The sequence below is a fragment of the Empidonax traillii genome, unplaced genomic scaffold (genome assembly GCF_003031625.1).
Source record: "Empidonax traillii isolate 1590-97213 ecotype Southwest subspecies unplaced genomic scaffold, ASM303162v1 scaffold89:size1181294, whole genome shotgun sequence".
NCBI lineage: Eukaryota > Metazoa > Chordata > Aves > Passeriformes > Tyrannidae > Empidonax > Empidonax traillii.
The window spans coordinates 562,881-584,481 of NW_020955282.1; the positions used below are offsets into that span (position 1 = coordinate 562,881).

The window sequence follows — 21,601 nt, forward strand, 5'->3', positions numbered from 1 at the left end:
AGAACATTAAACCAAAAAGAAGTAAATCATTCTTTTAAGCTCTTCATAGGTAAAATATTAATGGTAATAGACACTTCTGAAAATTACATTCCTCCAAGTTTTACTGAGGATTACATCCTCAGTGCCAAAAAAGCCTTAGAGACAAAACCTATAATATTTTATTTGGTGTTTTTAATAAAATCATTAATTATTCATATGCAGATGAGCAGTTAGTTCATACCATGAAGTACTTCAATTTCATATTCTCTGATATTAGTTTAAGAATTTCAGTTAAGGCATTCTTTATTGTTACTTATCGAGATTCATTGTACTTCAGAATTTAACATTCAAACAATGTATTTAAAGGATTTTTAGTCTTAATTTTACATATAAAAATATGAAAAGCATACTGCTTATTATCCTCTCCTTGCTAGAGAAGAAAATCTGAAATTTTATTTGACAAAATGTCATCTTCAATCATTACACGGGAATCTTGTAACAGGTAAAATGGTGTCTAAAATGGTTCCTTGCTCATCTTTTACTGACACTTGCAGTAAATATCCAGTAGGCAATTCCATCAAAACAGGCTAATCTTGATTTTCACAGAATCACAGCATGCATAAGGCTGGAAGTCACCTTTGGAGATCTACCAATCCAAACTGCTGCTCAGGGTCACCTGGAAGAGTCTGCTCAAGACCACACACAGTCAGGTATTCAGTACCCCTATCTTTGAAAACTCCACAAACTTCCAGTGTCTGACCACCCTCCCAGGAAAAAAAATAACATCTCATGTTTAGAGAGAATTTCCTGTATTGCAGTTTGTGCTCTTTTGCTCTCACTGGACACTGCTGAGGTCTGGCTCAGTCTTCTTTACACATGAACACACAATGCGCTCACATACACCGATCACATCTATCTGAGCTTTTGCATACCCAGACTGAATGGCCCCAGCTTGCTTTGCCTCTCCCCATGTGTCAGATGTTCTACCCTTTAATCATCTTCATGGCTTTTTGCCAGACTTATTCTAGTATGTCCCTGTTCCTCTCATAATAGGGAGCCCAGCACTGGATCCAGCACCACAGATGTGTCTCACCGGGGCTGAGCAGAGGGGAATGACCACCTCCTTTGAGTTGCTGGCAACACTTCTGAAATGCAGCCAGACTGAAAGGGGACATTGATGGCTCATATTCAATTTGTTGTCCACCAGAATATCTGCTATATTTCCTGGGAAGCTACTTTTGAGATGATCAGACTCCAGCCTGGACTGGTCCATAGAATTATTCCCCTACCCCTGTGTAGGACATGGCATTTAGCTCTGGAACTTTATGAGATCTCGGTAGGCCCATTCCTCTATGGATTTTAGGGGGCCTAGGGATTTTAAAGTCCCTCTGAACGTGAAACCATCTGATCTGTCAGTTACCCCTCTCAGTTTTGTACCATCTGCAAATTTGCTGAGGGTGCACTTTGTCCCATGACAGAGGACTACCACGACGTTTCAAAGGTAATCAAGAAAGACCTCATAACAACTTTGACCAGGTCCCTCAGGACTTGTGGGTGAATCTCCTCAGTCTTTGAAACTTTCTACTACACTATGAACTCTCCCCTCTCTCCCTCCACCCCAACACTAAGATTATCCTATCAATGTAATGTTTATCTGTTTTGAGAGATGTAGCAGTGAGTACAACTTGCTGAGTGTACAACTAAATAAGATGGACTGTCTGAAACACCGTAAAGCAAGATCAAATAAGTGGCAGGACCAGCAAAGAGATCCTGTGTTTATCACTATGCCTTTGACATGAAGAAGTAACATTTGATTTTCAATGTCACTGTCCTAAGCATTGTCTTAAACGACAAAAAAAACCCATACTAAAAACAGCCCAAACCAAAACTGGTGCCTGTGAAGACACAAGAAACAGGCTCAAATCTACTACCGAATCTTATGTAAGGTGACCATTTACCACTGAGGTCTCTAGATACAACAGATGACTAGTCAACACACAATAGTCTGCACAAAGCTACCTAAATCTTTCTAAGCTCAGAATCCATGATACTGTGATATACATACCCCTAACCTGAGTGACAAAAGGAATAGAAAGCTCAAAAGCAGCCCACATTCTGTCACAAAAGTGGAAAAGCAACTTAGCAGCTCCAGCCAGGGTTTCTCCTTCCCACAATCGTGCATCTGTGTTACACAGAAGCCTCTCTGACAATGTCACTAGCATTCACAATCTAGATTAAAATATTAGCAATACTTTGCAACTCACGTGGTTCAGTTGCCACTGGACGTTCACATCACTGTAGCCAACCAACTAAATATCCTTCACGTAAAGGTCAAGAGAGAATTATATTCAACTAGTTCCAGTCATGCAAGAGTGAAGAAATAAGTGCCCTTTTAAAAATAATAATTTAATTACAAACCTAGTAACAGAGAAAGGAAGATGCTGAAGCCCCAAAAAAAGACTAAAGAACAACAGTCCCCTCTCTTAATATACATAAAGTTTGTATGTTATTCTACTTTCAGAACTTTGGCATAGTTAATATCTGTTCTATTGAAGTAGCAGATGCAATAATCTAAGAGCAATCTTTTCCATACAAAAACTAAATAAAATTTTTACTAATTTGATTTTTTCAATTCAATGTAATATTTTTGACATTTTCTTTCAGATTCTCTTCTGTAACATTCTGCCACAATGAACTGAGATGAATCACTGATAAACAGTGAATTCTGACCTCTAGAAAAACAGACAGTAAATGTATTTTAATGTCATAAATCAGAGGCATTTTTAATGTAATTTCATTTAAATTGTAAATGGGTAGGATATGCTCAATAAACATCTTTTATATACATTAAAAATAATTTCAAACTTTTTTTAGCAAGCACTTCTTACAGAAATACTTTGAATTACATATTTGCAGTTAATTTCACAACAAGAATAAGCAGCAAAATTGATTTAAGATATTCACTGGAAAGTTACTAAATCAGATCTTCCTTATCTTGCGTGTCTGGTATTTCCACTTGAAAAATTACGAAGTCTACTTGTTTCACCTGTAGGTGACACTGTTGGTCTTAGCCATACAACCAAAGAGCAACAGCATCCCTTTTAATGTTTTTAGTTGCTGTCTGGAACCATGGTGTTTCCAAACCACCCATCTTTTTTTTGTTATTTTTTTTTTTATTTGTACACTCGTACTTTCAAGTTCCACTGTGTTGTGGTTTAATCCCAGTTGGCAAGTAGGCCCCACACAGTCCCCTCAGGTGGGATAGGGAAGAAGAAGGGTAATCAGAAGGGTAAAAGTCAGGAAACTTGTGGGTTGAGATAAGGGAGTTTAACAAGCAAAGTGAAAGGTGAGCACACAAAGAATTCAAAGCAGAACAAGGAATTCATTCACCACTTCTCATTGGCAGCAGGTGTTCAGCCATCCCCAGGAAAGAAGGGATCCATCATGTGTAACAGTGACTTGGGAATATAAATGGTCTCTCCGAACATCCCTCCCACTTTCTTCTTCTCGGCTTTATATACTGAGCATGACACCACACAGTGTGGGATATCCCTGTGGTCATTTGGGGTCAGTTGTCCCAGCTGTGTCTCTTCCCAACTCCTTGTGCACCCCCATTCCCCTTGGCAATGGGGTGGGATGTGAGGCACAAAAGGCCTTGACACTGTGCAAGTGCTGCTTGGAAGTGAAAGAAACAACCCTGTATCATTAACACAGTTCCCAGCACAAATCCAAAACACAGCCCATACTGGCTGCTATGAAGAAAATTAACTCTATCCCAGACAAAACCAGCACACATTTTAATATCAAACCTCTGCAGTGTCAGTGATTTATGTAAGTGCATCAAGTACAGATATATTGAAACAATATATACTCTGATAAAGCCTCAAGTAAATGAAAAAATGTGCACACTGGAGAGGAAAAGGGGGGAAAAAAAAGAGTATACACTTACAGCAAGGGCTTTTCATCCAAATTGAATATACATATTTTTTTTTATTTAAGTGCTGAAGTACAGTGCCAAATAGTTCATCATTTACAGAGAAGAAAAGAAAGAAAACCACTCAAAACTTTGTTTTCAAAACAGTTTAGAAAAACTTGCAGTAAAATCAAGCATGAACATAATTTCTTCCAATACAAGGGAACACACTAACAAAAACGCAATTACAAAACAACCCACCCTACATCCTTTAACTACAGAATACATAAACCAAACTTTTTCCTGATGTTCAAAATTACTGTAATTTTATCTGGCATCATTTCAACTAGATTTTACTGCTAAACCAAAAATTAACTCCCACCTTCCATCCAATCTAAATAGAGATTTTAGCCAAGTGAGTCACAGCAAAGAATGCCAGTCAATTACACATTTCATCATAGTATATTGCATTTGATTATTAATCACAAAATAGGTTACTCAAAGCCTGCACTAAAATTCTACAGATTATGCAATTAACAGCAAGCAAGCAGGCATCTTAGTAAAATAAACAACTATGTCTGCCTAATTTACTTCAAATAAAATGTAAATGAATGCTTTAGGAGCAGTAATTCTAATTTCTGAAGCATGGAGGATTGATTTTTGGTAAAATCTGCCATGAATCTAAAGATTAACTTAGGTCACAGAAAGCACATTCAGTTCCTTATAAAGGACTACTGTTTTTTATTAAACTGCTACTGTTTGATGATGTATAAGTACTTTCCCCCCCTGGCAAAATCTTAGCTGTACAGGCACATATATTATTGGAAGAGCCATAAATCAGAAAGGTTTCCAACAATTTCACTAGGGTATTGAAAGATTGATGCCAAAAGAAAAGGAAGGCACAAAATGGTAACATCATCCTGAGAAAGCATCATCGTCGTTCCAGCAGCAAAAACAATGGAAAGAATGTAGACAACATTTCAACTATAAAACAAGTTTATTAACTCAATCCACTGGAAAATTACCCAGAATTCTCTTTCACAAGCCAAATTTCATTTGTTTCTTAATAGTTTTTACCATCAGAGAAAACCAGGAGTTCTACACATGATATCAGAGTTCACTGCCTTTATTTCTGAGGGTTAAAGAGTTCGGTCAAAGAACTAATGTCACAGACTCCAAGTTACTGCTCTACTGTTTAACATCAATTTTTTTTTTTTTTCACATGCTTTACTATTTCCATAAGCTGGTGTAAGGAAGGAAGGAACCTCTGGGAAACAAATACGCTACATAAAAATGGTACCCATGGAAAAGTTCCTTCCTGGTCTTCAGTGAGTCAGGTAATAGCACTACAGTGATAGAAAACTGAAAAATTATTCCTGAGATAAGCTGGATGGGCATACCAGCATTATAGAAGTGTGCCCACCAATGAAAGAACAGGGCTTCAAGTATAAGTAGTTTTGCCAGTTTCAGATTCTAGTCCGTGCAGATTCACTTAATCCAGATTATGTCTTCATTTCCCTTTTGTTATTCCCTATTTTGGATCTCTGAAGAGAGTAACATTAGAAAAATTACTAGCTTTTCTTCCTTCTGCTCATCAATCAGAACACTTTCAGGACTTCTTCTTCTCCCTCCATAAGCTGAGGAGAATGAAGAGTTGAGCATTACTAGTCACACACTTGAGTGCGACTATTATCAACTGGTGAAACAGGTGCACTGCCTATTGGTGAAAAGACTGACAAGATCAGAACATTATAAAGACCTCAGTATTTCAAATCTTGCATATGGACAAATGTAATGTTGCATGAGATACTACTTAAATGCAAGATTTTATTTTAACAATCTTGCTTTGAGAACTAAACACTGATTAAGAAATACACTTAGCATTTACAGAAAAACAACACGAAACAGTCTGTGGTGTGCCATCAAGGTTCATTGTCCCAAAGAGATCCTGGATAGTGGATTTTTTAAACATAATTTGCCCTGAAGATAGCATGAACAGTGAAGCAGGGAGTAAAATTTTATTTTTCTCACTGTGAGAGCTTCTGAAATAAAGGAAATCCATATGGAAACAACAGAGTGAAGTGGAGATGATTGGCATACAGAAATCCTACTGCATAAAAAGATTTTGATCTTTCTTGACTCATACATTTTAGAAAGTATTTCTGTTCTAAACATTTTAGAATATTTCTCTCTTTTGCAAGACAATGTTTTAACCTCATTTAAAGGAAGAAAGACTCTTATTTTAAATAGTATATAACTTTGAAAATTCATAGAAATGGAAGTTTTTTTTTCAGTAAGTTTGTACCACTGAGGAATATTCAGGAGGTTCTCTCAGAAAAAGAAGCATGCCCCTTCTTCTTCTTTTTTTTTTTTTTTTCGGTATTAGATTTTAATGTCTAACTGTCCTAGTCCAAATGCTGATCAAAATATCAAAATATTCTGCTCCTGAAACCATGCATGCGCACATAATCCAGCACCACTTATGTTCTAGGCATACTGCAAGAGGGAGTATTAACCAGGTTCAATTCTGGTTTTGAAAGTAACAACTTGAAGAGAGTTTTTCTGTTATCTGTGAGCTTTAAAATCTCTGGATCACTTCTGAAGGCCATTTCATGAAAGTTTAACTCCTAATACCAAAAGAGATTTGTAGATTTTATTGCTTTTTAACAGATCTGAAGTTTCTAGAGCAAAGAACCACTTTTTCCTGGAAGGAAACAAACTGGCATCTTAAGTCAACAGTAATACAGGTGTTTGCAACAACTGCAAGTAAAAAACCAATGGCATGAAACAGGAGATAAGGCCACTTACACAAGACTAACATCAGAGTAAGTGCTTACAGGGATAAACAAAATATACTGGATAAGAAAAAAGACACTAGACAGTGATGTAGGACTAAGAGACAGGAAAATAAAACAGTACTATCTTGCTTCAAAGGCACTTTAGATTGTATTTTATATGCAATTTTTCAGTGTAAGTTCTTCATATAATTTTCACAAAATCCTATAGCAATATGAATGGAATTACAATTGACAATGACAATGTTAAAAAAACATCAAGTGTTCTACAGTTGACTTCTGTTTAATGCAGTACAATAAAATAGTCTGGGAATTATTATTATGGGAGAAGAGCTGTTGACATTCTGAATTAAAAACATTCATTATTCTTGGTCACATATTGAAACATTTCTGTAAGGTGTGGTGATATACATGGCAAGATGACATCATCTTTACTACTATAAAGAGTCATTATCTTGTGTACTTATTATATGCATAAGGAAAGTGACTATATATATATTCAGCCTCTAACAGAGGCCTTTGTATATGCATGTAATGAGAAGCACATACACAGCAAATTATCATAAAATATAATGGTCTAAAAATATATGCCCTTCTATTTTCATAGGAAAAGTAGCAGGAATCAACTTCACTATTTGCTTTTCCTTAGAAGCATCTCTGTACCGTATTAAAGTGCAGGACATGAGAAACAGTGTATGAGAAAAATAAAGCTGTAGATGAAACAGCAGGCACCTCAACTTTATAGCCCTCTTTTGCTTCAAATAGTTTTGGACTTGATTAGTTTTATATTGCCGATAAGAACTTGAGAAAAAAGCATTATTCCATTTTATTAGTATCAGATTCCAATAGGGAATAAAGCCTTCATGCCTTAATATCAGAGTCTATCGGCTGACAGAATCTATCAGAGTGATCATCCATATTACTCAGAGGTCCTGATGCCATTTGTCGTTCTCGAAACTACTTGCCCTATTCAGCTCTGATGATTTTGTGGTCTCTGCTTCACTTCTCACTTCTGCCTTGGCCTCACAAGTACAATTAAACAGCTAATCTATGAGATGTCAAAATACATTCGGTCCTTCAGGCTATTTCCTCTAGTCAAGAAAAGCATTCTGTTCAGTAATCAGACAAATGTATTTGCCAATGCAAATGCAGCTTACACAAATTCTCTTTTCATTTACAACACTACTGCTTTCAAAAACACCATCAGTATTGTTGTATTACTCATGCTCTTCAGTAAGAATTGCCCTTTTGTCCTAAACTACTTCTATTTCCAGTATAAAGAGCTACCTAAAGCTAAATAGAAAAATAATCAGTTAATAAAATTTGCAATAAACTAACAAAACTCTTTTGGACTTTAAACACAAAAAAAAAAATGTCAATGAAAGTAGTAACTTTATTTGAAAAAAATCCAAAATTAAAACTAATTGGTCGGTCAGTTTTGTAGGTTGACCTTAGCGGCTGGCAGATGCCCAACCAACCACTCTCTCTTTTCCCTTCCTTACGTGGACAGGGAGAGATGGGTCAAGATGAAGGCTGGAAGGTCATTTACCAATTACTGTCACAGGCAAAACAGATTTGACTCAGGGAAAACTAACTTGAGTTATTGCAAATTAAAAATATACTGCAATAGTTAGGAAAAAAAGACAAAACTAAAATCCCTTCCTGCTAGTCCCCCTTCTTCCCAGGCTCAACTTCACTCCGTTGTTCCCAAGTCCTCTGTGTCTCAGGTTTGGGGGTTGTAGTCAGTCCACAACTCTTGGTCTCAGCCATTCCAGTGTGGAGTTCCTATCACAGGATAGACCTTCACAAACTGCTCCAACAGGGGTCCTTTCCATGGGCACAGTTCCTGTCAGGAGCCTAGTCCAGCACAAGCTCTCCGTGGGCCATATTTGCCTTTAGGGCACCATCCACCTGCTGCAGTGTGGGGTCCTCCCAGGGCTACAGTGTGGGCATCAGCTCCACCATGGTCTCTTCAATGGGCTGTGAGGGAATCTCTGTTCTAGTGCCTGGAGCACCTCCTCCCCTCCTTCTGCTCTGACCTGGGTGCCTCAAAATCATTCACATTTTTAAGCTGCTCAACATGTTTGGGACTTGGAAAATGAAAGGAGTATCACTACTCAAACCTAAACCTTTGAAGGATGGCTTCTTAGCAAAATGTTAAGATAGTTTTTATATAAACTGTGAGCAATGTTACGAATCAACTCTACAAGCAACATGATTTTAGTTTATACAGGTTAATGAGCAGAGAACAAATACAACAGCCAGTTGCCCTTTTTCTAAATGACAGTGTAAGTCAGGTTTAGCAGGACTTGACAGCAAAAAAATTTAAGCTTTGAGTTTGATTTATTTGAACATCTTTGAATTTTTTAGAGTTCATAAAGGAGGGGGGGGTTCTGCTGTTTATTTTATTTTTTAAATGGATGAATGCTATAGATTTCCCACTTCCTATCTTCATTAATCTTAGGTTGAAAGCAGACTAAGGTCAGACACAGCATTTGCTTCCAATACTCCTTTCTTTAATCAGATATTTAATTGATGTTTATCAAATCTACGACAGAAAAAAGACAGAGCTATGTGGAGGCCTGCAGAAATATAAAAGTTTTAGAAATGTCTGTTTCTGTGAAGTCTGTCAGGCCCATGTTAATAGGCACAGCCTTGCAGTTCAGTAAATGTATGCAACTATTTCTGTGAGTCTTGAAGCACTCAAGTACCATGTAAATATTACAGAAAATCCAATACTATATTTTGAATTAATACCCTTTTTTCTGTATAATTATCTTTTGATCAGGAAGAACGATAACAAAAATAAAAATGTTTTCCTTTAAAAAAAAAATCTATATTCCTGGAGAGATAAAAAAAAAGTATTCCATAGTTCAGAAGTGGCAGAATCAGGACTATTCACACAATAATAGTTTGATTCATTTTTTCATTTATTTAAAAACCAATAAATTTCCTTTTCCTGCTCCCTGAATCCCTTTAACTCCAAGAATATGAGAATGAAGGAACAGAGATTTATAGAGATTTATAGGTTGAGAAAATTAGCCTGCTTTCAAAATTTTACCAGATTTGTTTCCAACTACTACATAATTTTAGCAACACAGAAAGCATTCGTAATCTGGTCTTTACACCATTACATATCTGTAGCAAGCAAGGCTCCTGACAGTCTGACAGTCTTCAAGGCAAAGGAAGAGATCTAAGACCAAGAAAAGAAGTTTGTCCTACAACTGCAGGTCTGAAGCACAAAATATAGCAAAAACATTATAGAAAATTTATTTCAACTTTAAAATGTTAGATTCACTTACATGTACTTGATTTGAATTAGAATGAAGGCTGTTGACAAGGATTGTACCAAAACTGCTGAGGTACTAGTTTAAGGGTGAGAAATATTCACATTAACTGAAGATGCAATGCAACAGTAAAATAACTTTCATTAAAAAGAAAATAAAATATATTTAATAGGATAATTTTTTAAACTATTTCTAAAGATTATAAAGGTGGAAGAAATTTTGATAAGTTTTTATTATGTTATGCCAAGGATCTTAATTTTGTTTCATGTTGTGTATGTATAAAAAATTAAGAAGAAATTATCTTCTATATCTTTTTTGATGCCCATTCCCTTTCTGTTAAGGCCAGAAGGCATTTCTGCACTCTCCAGAGACTACCACTGTTTTGCACAAGTTAAGGCATCATGTCACTTATCAGTTTACAATACACTCTGCCCAGTGCAGGGCACTGCTTTCACATGTGGTGATTACAACATAAATCCACACTGCTCCATCCAGTCCCAGTGTTATTCTCCAAACTTTCAAAAGGTAACTATAACTACTGCATTTGTTGCAGTAGGCAACACAAGGCTGAAGATTACCAAAAGCCCAGGAGTTGATTTGCAAATTTTGTTATATCATTTTTTAGACTGTGCAAAGCAAAGACTGAGCAATGCTATATATGCACAGCCAAGAAAGCCCATGAAGACACTCACCCAGTTCATGTTAATTTGAACGCTGCTCAGCAAAATACGTGTTATTTCTTATGAATACTTTTCATTTAAATATTAGCATATTAAAAACAACGAACCAAACAATAGATTCTGATTAAAATATGCTTAATATGATTTTGGTTTAAGTGATGTCTAAGATAATTTTGGTTTAAGTGATGTCTAATGCAATAGTATGTCAGTATGTCAGTGTGCTTAGATCACAGTAGGTCAGTATACAAGCATACTTAGATTAGCATTGATAGGAAAAATACCAACTGTAGGGAAATAAACTTCCTTGGATTGTTTTGTAACAAGAAAAAGAGAGTGAAAAGTTAATCTATCTTGATTTAGACTATGAAAACAACGCTTTAATAACATAAGATAAAGTTTCTATAAGAACAATACGAGTGCAAATAAGTACAATAAATAGGGTTATTTATTTTTGTAACAAGTTTATTTTCTTCTGTTCCCAGGCACAGTGAAGCACTTATTTCTGCACAAATTATTCAGTAATAGACCCTGGATCTACTTCAACTGAAACATTAAAGTGACCTGTTAAACACTTAGACATACACCTTTTCTCAAAAACTGAGCACAAGAAAGATGTGGACCTGTTAGAGAAAGTCTAGAGGAGGACCACAAAGATGATCAGAGGGCTCGAGCACCTCTTCAGTGAAGACTTGCTGAGAGGGCTGGGGTTGTTCAGGCTGGAGGAGAGAAGGCTTTGGGGAGACCTAATTGTGGGGCTTTCGCAATACCTTAAGGGGGCTTATACAAAGAAGGGAGAGGGACTGTTTATATGGGCAGATAATGTCAGGACAAGGGGCAGGTGTTTTAAACTGAAAGAGAGCAGGTTTAGATTGGATGCCCCATCCCTAGAAGTGTTCAAAGACAGGTTGCATGAGGCTGTGAGCAACCTGATCTGATTGGTGGCATCCCTGCCCGTAGCAAGGGCATGGACTGGAACTTGATGGTCTATAAAGACCCTTCTAATCCAAATAATTTTATGTTTCCATGATTCTATGAAGGGAGTTATCTTAGAGTTTTAACACGCATCCCACATGTTAAACTTAAATATATAGTAATTGTGGCTTTCACTGTAAAAGATGTGGGGAGCAGATGTGGGGAGAGATGTGGGAAGAAGAGTAACTGAAGAGTTAATAGAAATTATTTTCATTTTTCTTTTTAAGGCAATTTTACTACTGGTAAAAGATATAGAAATAACTTTTTTTAAAAAAGCTTGGCTTCTGAAGTGCCTGTTTGAACCATAATAATGTTAGTGAATATTAAATAATTACATGGAAGTAAAATCATCTCATGTAATACCATAGAGGTTTGGAGCAGCAAGAAACATGAATGCCTTCTGGATGAGTGAAAATGACACCATGGAAAACATAGAGAGAGTTATTGCTGAAAAACTGTGCTACAGACCTTTTAAACTGGAGTATGTTTCGAAAACATTTAAAAGACTATATGCCACTACAAAAAGAATGAAGATTTAAATCCCTTGTTACTTTTTTTGGCTAGCATTAGAAACTATTTCTAGAAAAAGTAATAAAGATAGATCCCAGTGTATATTAAGAGCGGATTCCTAAGAAGGGAGATAGTTAGCAATTTGTCATATAAAGCAATTTTTCCTCATCAGAATAAGCATAAGATACATGTAATAACTTAAAAAATACACATCTTTAAATACACACAGGTGAAGCATGAAGCAAACAGGATGGAAAGGAGAAAACTTTGACGATGGTCACTGAAGCGCTACTTCTAACTAATACCTGACAATTAACTTATTTTTACATCTTTCATTGTGACTGATTTGATTCACCTCAAATAAACATGGTGAAAACACAACCGTTCAGAAAAGCTGCAGAAAAAGATTGTCATGGAAGAAATACATCAGGTTTTCAGTTGTCTAGAAGAATCAGCTGAGATCTTTTGAAACAGTGATTCAACCTGAAATACCACATCTTCGGTTGATCCTACTCCATGCTTTCTATTCGCCTTATGATATAGACCATCCCTGTGCATTCAAATTGTGAGCATGCATCTACCTGCTGTAACATTAATTCTTTCAGGAAAAAATTGCTTTTCTGTTAAACCAAGGTGCTTCATTAATTACACTACGGAAGGCTGGAAAACAGAGCAATGACTGGCAGAGCAACTCTGAAACTATAAATAAAGAAGAAAGACCTATCAGAGTATTCCTGCCTGAGAAATGTACACATTAGAAAGGCTGACAAGTAAAATTAAGTTCTGAAGCAAGAACCAGTTTAATACAGGGTAAAGAGCGATAAAAGAAACCTGTTTGTATGAGGTGGTTTTAAGTGCCTAGTTGATCAAAGAAAGTTTATGAGTTTTCATAGAAAACAATATATGCAAAGAGCAATAAACAAGATCCAGCACAAGCAAGTGCCCTTTCCTCAGTTTATAAGGTGGACACGTATTTTCTGTTCACTTTGATATGCAGCAAAAAACATTGCACACTGCTGGGCTCCAGAATCTGCAAGAACAGCAGCAGCAATAACACTGGTAACTCTTGGATTGGCATTATCTCTCATCTTCACCTCCTACAATTCTGTCTAATCGTAAGACTGACTAGCTACGATCAAAACGAAACAAAAAATTACTGTTACACTGTCCCAGAATTTTTGGCCTTTGTATTTTCTCTTTTCAACCTTCCTAGTGCTTCGAAGAGCAAAGACACAAAACCGAGCAAAAGCAAAAACTGAAATTAATCAATACTTTAATTAGAGTTCCTTTGAAAATCTAGGAATTAAATTTTTGTTTACAAATAATATAATGATTTCCACATTTTTCCTCTTCTGGAAACCACTTTTCTTCCACCTCCATTCTTCCCAGAAGTTGAGAAACTACACATACAATATACTATAGATTAGTCTTTCTATCCGAGGACATACATAAGAAACTACTGAAATCCCTTGAAGGTTAATTTTCATTAAAAAAAAAAAAATAATTGCAAAGCAATGAGTCCATGGCAGGAAAAATTCTTTTCACCCAGGTCCTTCCCATGTCATTTCTTCTTGATTTTTATATATGAATCTACTTTAGCCTCTTCCCCACAAAAAAAAAAAATTTAAAAAAAATTGCTAGTAGTGGTATTTTGGACTGAAATAAAAGAGCATGATGAAGCAGACAGTCTTCCTACACTTAAATTAGTCTGTTGCTCTAAATTAAGACTTTGTATATATTAATAATTTCCCATTACTAGAGTAATGGAATTTCAACTTTGTAAATTGTTTTCTACACACACTTTTTAATACTGCCTGAAATATTTTTTGGTTTCTTTTCTTACTTTTTTTACTGGATGTAAGCAGAGTTGTAGTAATGAGTAGTAATATTTCAAACTAGAAAGCAAGATAAAACAGCACTTTTCCATTCTATATTCTGTTCATCAAACTTTGTACTCACATTCAGAGTAGACTTTTCCACTGTCACTTCAGTTTCAGCAGTGATTACACATGCCTTTTCTTTCACTCTGCTATAACCCTGACCTACTTGATTGTGTACCCTGGCTGAAAAGTAATTTAAAATGGCAATCTGGTGTATGTAAATAATTTCAGTTATTAAAAGTTACCATCAAAAAGTTTTTTATTTTGTAAACCCTAATTTTAGGTAGATGGTGTTGCAAAGTCACTTTGATAAAATATCATCAATATTACTGTCACTCATTGTTACGGGTTTGTTATTTATTGGTTACCACAGTATTTTGACTGTATGTGTCAATAGGTATGGACAGACATCTTCTAACTGCTATTCATGGCTTCATACTGCATTACTGCAGTGGTCCTCCTAATTACTAATTACATATAGACATCTTTTCTTGTCATGTGAAAATTTCCTCTCCTCTTAGCACAGAAAGGTAAAATACATCAAAGCTAAGACTGACGAAATATAATTCATCTGAATCAATAATTACTACAAGTTACATTTGTAAATGTTAATAGTGATAACACAACCAAGTCTTTTTTCTGATTTTTTGGACCATGCAAAAGGAGAAAGGCTAATAACACAGAGAACAGGTATAAAAGCATCTCAGTATTTTGGAAAAATGATATTTCATTGGCACAGAGAGCATTTGCCTGAAATAAAAATGACAAGACGTATGTGTGTTTTCATCTCTTTGAATCAAAAGCCACATTTTGGTATATAATCAGTGTAATTACAGACTTAGCAATAACATCTCAGGTGCTTCACCAGGACTGTTACGAGGAGTTTGAAGAAAAGACTAGTATATTTATGAAGAGGTATGAGTACACACACAGAACGGTATTTTAAAATATTATGCATACCTGTGTTCGCAGAATTTCACCTTTTGACAGTTGCATGTCACCAGTCAGCTCTTTCACAGTAATGCCTAGTGGTTCCAGACGCTTGCTGAAGTAATTTGTCATTTCGGCTGCCAAAGCCTTCATAGGAGCAACATACACAATCTGCACCAGAAGAACACTCACTTGATAAATGAGCAAACCCCACAACGTTGTTTGTTTCATGGCAACCATTACAAATCACAATTTATTGTGAGATATGATGCCAGGCGCTTACAGTGAAAAATCTTAATAGTGATATATGAAAAGTAGTTATCTTTGTTGGGTAAGTGTGCAGCTGTTTAAAGGACAATGGATTTTGTTTATACAGCCTCATCGCTTTGAAAATTGGTTCTGCACGAAAGCTAAATGCATTTTCATAGCTTTTTACTCTCATAATAAGATTTTTGGAACACAAATAAGAATAGCTTTAACAGTAATAAAGTAAATCAAAACTAGCTTTATCTTTAACTTGGAAAAGCGTAATATCCTTGAAAACTTCCTGATTTCATACTCCACGTATAACATATAACGGGTTTTACCTTACAGTTAAAAAGCTGTTATTCAGTTCATTAAACTCCTACCTTAAACTCATCCTTTTTGATAACACCATGCTGGACATGCTGGCGAATTTCATGAAGGACTGTCAGCATGGCAATGTTAGTCTTCCCAGCTCCAGTGGGGGCGCAGATTAGCATGTTCTCATTTGTGTTGTAGGCAGTCTCGAAAACTATAGATTGGATTCGGTTTAGTCTTTTCATGCCTTTAAAAGCAAGTTGTCCAATCTGTTAAAACAAACAACACGCATATTCTGGATTTTTCATACAACATGTAGGTATATATGTGTGTGCGTGTCTATCAATACATACATTAATCATAAGAAAAAGAACATATGGAAACCAAACTTAGGATACATGTCTATGTATTATTTCAAGGTTTTTTTATTCTGAGGCTATCACTTCTACCCAACTCTCAAATATCAAATCCATAAGGAAAACAAAATATAGCATACTATCTCAGCATTTATTTATTTTTTTTAGTCAAGAGTTTGATCAAAATGAATATACAGGAAAATATTGAGCTATTAATAATTAAACATCGGTAAAACAGCATTAATAAGAATAGAACAATATATATCTTTAAATCTAAGAGGACAAACTATGATTACTCTAATAGAAGAGGCAGCATTACACAGGAACTTGCTGAAAAAATAGATGATTTAAAAAATTATTGATCATTAATTTTGCACAATAAAGTTCAATTTTGCAAACACTCACAAATTCAGTACCAACTTTCTTTTGCTTCTGGCGAAATCTCCATCTTGCAAATGTTTATGTTTAGACCTTTCTCCAATAATATTTACAACAAGCTGCAGTTACCAAAAGGAACATAAAACTTATATGTGGAGTCCCAAAAAAGTTTTGAGAATATTTTAAAAAACTAAATTATAGAGCTAATAGAGGAAATTATGATTATTATAGTTTAATGCATATTTAAATCTTTGAAAGCACAAATTATCAATTACAAAAATACTTTCCTTGTCTTGGTCTCTCTAAAAATTGACATTTTCCCCAGGAAAGAACCACTGTAGATAGACAGTTACAATTTCTGCATTTGAAGATTATAAAACCTTTGCAACTGAAGAACAGACCCTTAAGATACAAAATTCATTTTCTAATAAACTTACTTTTTCCTCCTTACTTTTTACAGGTTTTTAAAATAGACTGCAGAACACAATTATTTCCTTTTTACAGATTTAATTACCTGCACCACTTCTACTACAAAGCATGAAAGGTACTTACTGATATTTTTGATTATTATAATTTTTACTTTAATTGTAGGAAACCAAAAAAGTACAGTAAAGAACAGAACTGAAAGCATCTTCTGAAAATCTCCTTTTCCATTATTCTGGGTGCTTTAATTAATTTATAGACATTTTCTATAGTATTAGCCCCTCCAGTGCCAAATACTCTTTCCAATGCCTTCCAGTACTAAGCAAATTATTTGAGCAGGACTTAGTTTATTATTGCCTTAAGTAATGTAAGTTTAGGAATGAAGGCTTCATCAGCTATTTAAAACAAATATTTTATTTAATTTTGTGACAAACAACACTATGTCTATCATTTTACTGCAGCTTCCCAGTAGTATGTGAGGTTAAATATAACCTAAATATAACCTAAATATAAATTTAGGTTAATACACCAATACTTGAGAGTTCCCTACTTTTAAATTTATAGAATTATGTACTTAATGACTAGCCAACTGTAGTTTTATTCGAGATGACTTTGAACATGAAAAAACCAACATTCATTGATATAGAAGTCCATCACAATGCTATGCAATCAACACACTACTTTTTGAAAAATCTGCTGTCCAATGTAAAGGTACCTTTGTTTCAGCAAAGCTTTCGGATTGAAAACTTCTTGTAGCACTCTTAAAAAGCAAGTACTACTCAAACCATAAATTGCATTTGTATTTAGAGGATTGACAAATCTCAAACATAGCCAAATATCTGTTTTAAACTGGTGTCTTTGGTGAAGGAAAAAAAAAAGTATCTACTGCAAATACTTAATGTACTTTTAATCAAGTTCCTTCAATTTTTAGTGGCTGAATTTCAAGATTATAACAGTTTTCACTGTTAGTGTTCTAGCAGTGTATTCTCCTTGCAAGACTGCTATGAGGAAAGCTTATTTGTTTTGCACCAATTTTTATATACATAATATTCTAATATGTTCTTGGTGTGTCATCTTCAAAATTCATTTCACCTTCATGAATGAGACTATTATGAAGTGTTAATGGGTTTCCCAGAGACCTGCTGATTACGTTGGTGCCATCAGGGTTCAATCAGCTATTTTTATGGCCTCCTTAGTCATTTTAGGTTTCTAATTTGCCTGAATTTCATTTTGAGATTCCTTGCCAGGTCCTTGTAATTGGTTATATTTGTGCTTTTCCCTCCCTATTCCTTCTAGTTCATTTTACTATTATAAACACCATATACAGTTCACACCGATTAACACTATTTACAGTGATTATAATAAAGGATGTATAGAGAGAAACTCAAAAATACAACTAGTGATTACAGAATTGAACTAAATAAACACTGCACTGCACAACAAGCATATTAGAAAAAGAAGCAGGTTTTAAACAAAACACTGCTGTCTAAATGAAGTCCAGTGTAAGTATCGTCAGAATTAAATGACAGAAATGTACAGTGTAAAACATCTTTTTTCTCTATATTTAGCAAAAATTATATATATTATAGCCCTAGAACATGAAATTGTAAGCAAAGATCTAGAAATATTTAGAAAAATAAAAATTATTTCTTGTTCTCTTTTCCCACTTAAAAAACTAACACCAGGGATCAAGACTGACTTGGTAAGTAGCAATAAACAAACAGATGTTCCAGAAGAAGTTGTGTAACAAGCTAGGAAATAGACTTCAGGCTTGTTTTCTGGAAAGATGCTAAGCCTACTGAAGCAGGATTAAGAGTAGAATAAAGATTAATTAAAAAATGAAATCCATAAAAGCCTGGTTAAAAACTAAAAGTAATTTTTTTAATAATGGAATTCTGACCCGAATCTAGAATTTTGTTCAACACAGTATTAATTTTCAAGCATGCACTGACAAATCAATACAAAACATTAAAAATCTCAATACATAATGCATAACATTCTTTGAAATATTCTCTGCAGGAACATATTAAGGATTAAAAAAGCTCCAAGAGAAAGGAATTCCCAAGGAAAAAAACTATCCTAAGACTTTTTAAAACCAACTTCCCACTTGGTAAAAAAAATATTAAAGAACACCTTTCCCCTAAATTGTATTTTATTCCATATAGTAAGCAGAATTTTATTCCCAGCAGTTTTTCCCATAAAAATCAGTAAGGTAGCACACAGAAACGCAACACTATGCTCAGAAGTTCCCAGTTTTACAAAGGTACTAGAAGATCTGCTTTTTTAACTTCTCATTTGCACAAACTACCTATTTTGAAAGCTGAAAACAACATTTTCCCCCTCTGGCATAATAATGTCATTCAAGACTTCTACAGACCAATTCTTTTTCAGATAAATTAATGAAATCCCTTCTTGCTTAAAGAACTGGTAGCCACTGGATGGCAGAATGTGTTTTTTACTGAAAGTAAGACGCAACATCCTAAACTCGGTGTTTCATTAAAAAGATACTTGTGTGTTGGTGCTCTAACAGCAATTTTAAATAGGATAAAACTCTTTAAGTCATTAAAGTAACATTCACAAATGAGTCGATACGATTCAGTCTGCAGACAAGCTACAGCTCAAAAACACAGCTGGTTTAGCAACACAATAGTGACAGTGTCTGCTGAGTTCAATAAATGCACAGAAGATACTAATTCCTTTTACAAGACCCACCTGTGAAACCTGCTGTGGTCTCTGTATGGTCTATAGCACTCTCCCTCACCCAAAACAAAAGGGTGCTAATTATAAGTTCCACTAAAAGCTGAGATCTTCTTTCACTCTCCAGATCACTTTATGCAGCAGACTCCTCGACAGAAACAGCTTATCAGGTGCAATTAACCTCAGTATCACAAGTTTTCACTTTGTGGCCCAGTGTGCTTGTAACTCAACTTCAAGGTACAATGCCAGCATTTTAGTGGCAGCTTCTATATTAAGTATTGGTGTGCATAGACAGAGCATAGTATCTCTTATCTAATCTACCCAGAACAACTAAAAAAAAAAAAATATAACCATGTTTAATTAGTACTTTATCCAGAAAATACACTTGAACGCTATGTCCCTTAGATACACAGACATTCTCTTTATACTCCTCATTCCAAAAGAGATTTCATCCCTTCCACAGTAATTTTTTCCAGTTTTCATGTAACACTAGACAAATTTTCTCATTGTCTGAAATAAAGAAATGTTTGTCATCTATATTAATTTCCATAGCATAAGACCACCCAAACTAAATGTTCAATAATGATGACTTCTTCTGTCATAGTATAACAAAGTAATAAGATTACTACCCATTTATCTTAGAGAAAACCCACTGCACTCATAAAAAAAGGTTAGGTTTTCAACATTTTCCCTGCTCATTGGTTTAATTTTGATGTAGATATCTTTTATTCAAAGCACCTTATATATCTCAGGTCAACAAATCCCATTCACAGTCAGCTGTTCTACTGCACTTTCAGTAAAAAAGGTAATTGATTTAAATAGTAATAGCATGACTAATCCATGCTTTCTTACAGAAAATCCAATCCAAAATTCAGTATACAAAATTCTGATGTCCCTTGGCCTTACATATAAATAACCTCTAGGTCATCTTCCCCTTTTACTGTACTTTAAAATGCTGTTGATTGAAACACCTATCTATACATACTCTTATATACACACAAATACACATTTTAATATGTATGTTTATACACAAACACATTTTAATAAATACATTGCCACTACCCTTCCAAATTCTGAACATTTATTAGTCCTCCCTGCTTTCTAATTATGCATCTATACACTTAAAGCCCTTTTGTGCCAGCGGAAATCCTATTTTGTTACTGAAGGTATATGCAGAAATAAACATCAGTTTTATACCTGGAGACTTTCAGAGTTTCCCTCTCCTGATAATTTTCATATTCTGCTACTTCCATGAAAAAGTGGTAGCTTATGAGATTTAGGAACAAAAGTAAATAAAAATATAATTATATAACTAGCATAAAGGTTAAATTATTATTATATTATCTAAGATAACTGTTTGAGGATATAATTTCCTACCTGCCCCAAAGACTGAAATGTGTTCTTTCAAAGTGCACATATACATTTTAAGCGAAGGCTCATAACATGTAAAGGAAAAACTGTATGATGTTTGGATCTGCTCCATTTAGCACCAAATCATATCAGTGAGATTTTATTGGACTTAGGGGGACAATTTCTGCAGGAACAAGTAGCATACAAAAAGATATGAAAATTATACAAGCGTACCAAATAGAGTTTACGATTGGCTTTAGGCCATAGCCAGCATTACAGTTTCCTCAAGTAAGTACAAATTATGTCTCATCCAAAGGGTAGTACCTGAAGAGTTACGTGCTATAAAGGAAGCCTGAAGTAAAATACATTAGATGGAAATAACAAAAGGCACCAGAGAATCAGTAGCTGCTTTCAAAGCTGCACGTGCTACAAGTGACTAGACTAGAACTAAAAGCAGTTCTTGCATGGTATGGGCTATCTGTCACTATAGCAGCAATCATAGAATCATTTAGTTTGGAGTTCACCTCATCTAGTTCACCCCTCAGATAAAAGTAGGATCACCTACACCTGTGCAGTTTGTGTTTTAACTACCAGCAAGGATGGAGACTCCACAAGCTTTCTGGGCAGGGTATAACCTTCGCACAGTAAAAAATTCATTTCATGAGTTCAGAGGAAATTTCATGTGTTTTAATTTGTGCCCATTGCCTCTGCTGCTGTCACTGAGCACCGCTGATGACAGACTGGTTCCCTCTTTGTTAATCATTCTCAATGAGGTATTTATATACAATTGTTTGATGCCCCCTGAGCCTCCTTTTCTCCAGCTCTTTCAGACACTCCTCACATGAAAGATGCTCCAGTCCCTTAATTAGATTAAGAAGAAAGTCCTAGAA

At 35.1% G+C, this 21,601-nt stretch overlaps 1 protein-coding gene across 1 annotated transcript in view; it reads right to left on the bottom strand.

The window, feature by feature from the left end:
* The window catches only part of ASCC3 (activating signal cointegrator 1 complex subunit 3), a 255,756-nt gene that overhangs the window by 169,915 nt on the left and 64,240 nt on the right, over positions 1–21,601 (bottom strand). Inside the window, exons 9-10 of the mRNA XM_027881455.1 lie at positions 15,576–15,776; positions 14,977–15,117 (exon numbers count right to left, since the gene is read on the bottom strand). Coding sequence (XP_027737256.1) covers positions 14,977–15,117; positions 15,576–15,776 — 342 coding nt within the window. The remainder of the gene's footprint in view (positions 1–14,976; positions 15,118–15,575; positions 15,777–21,601) is intronic.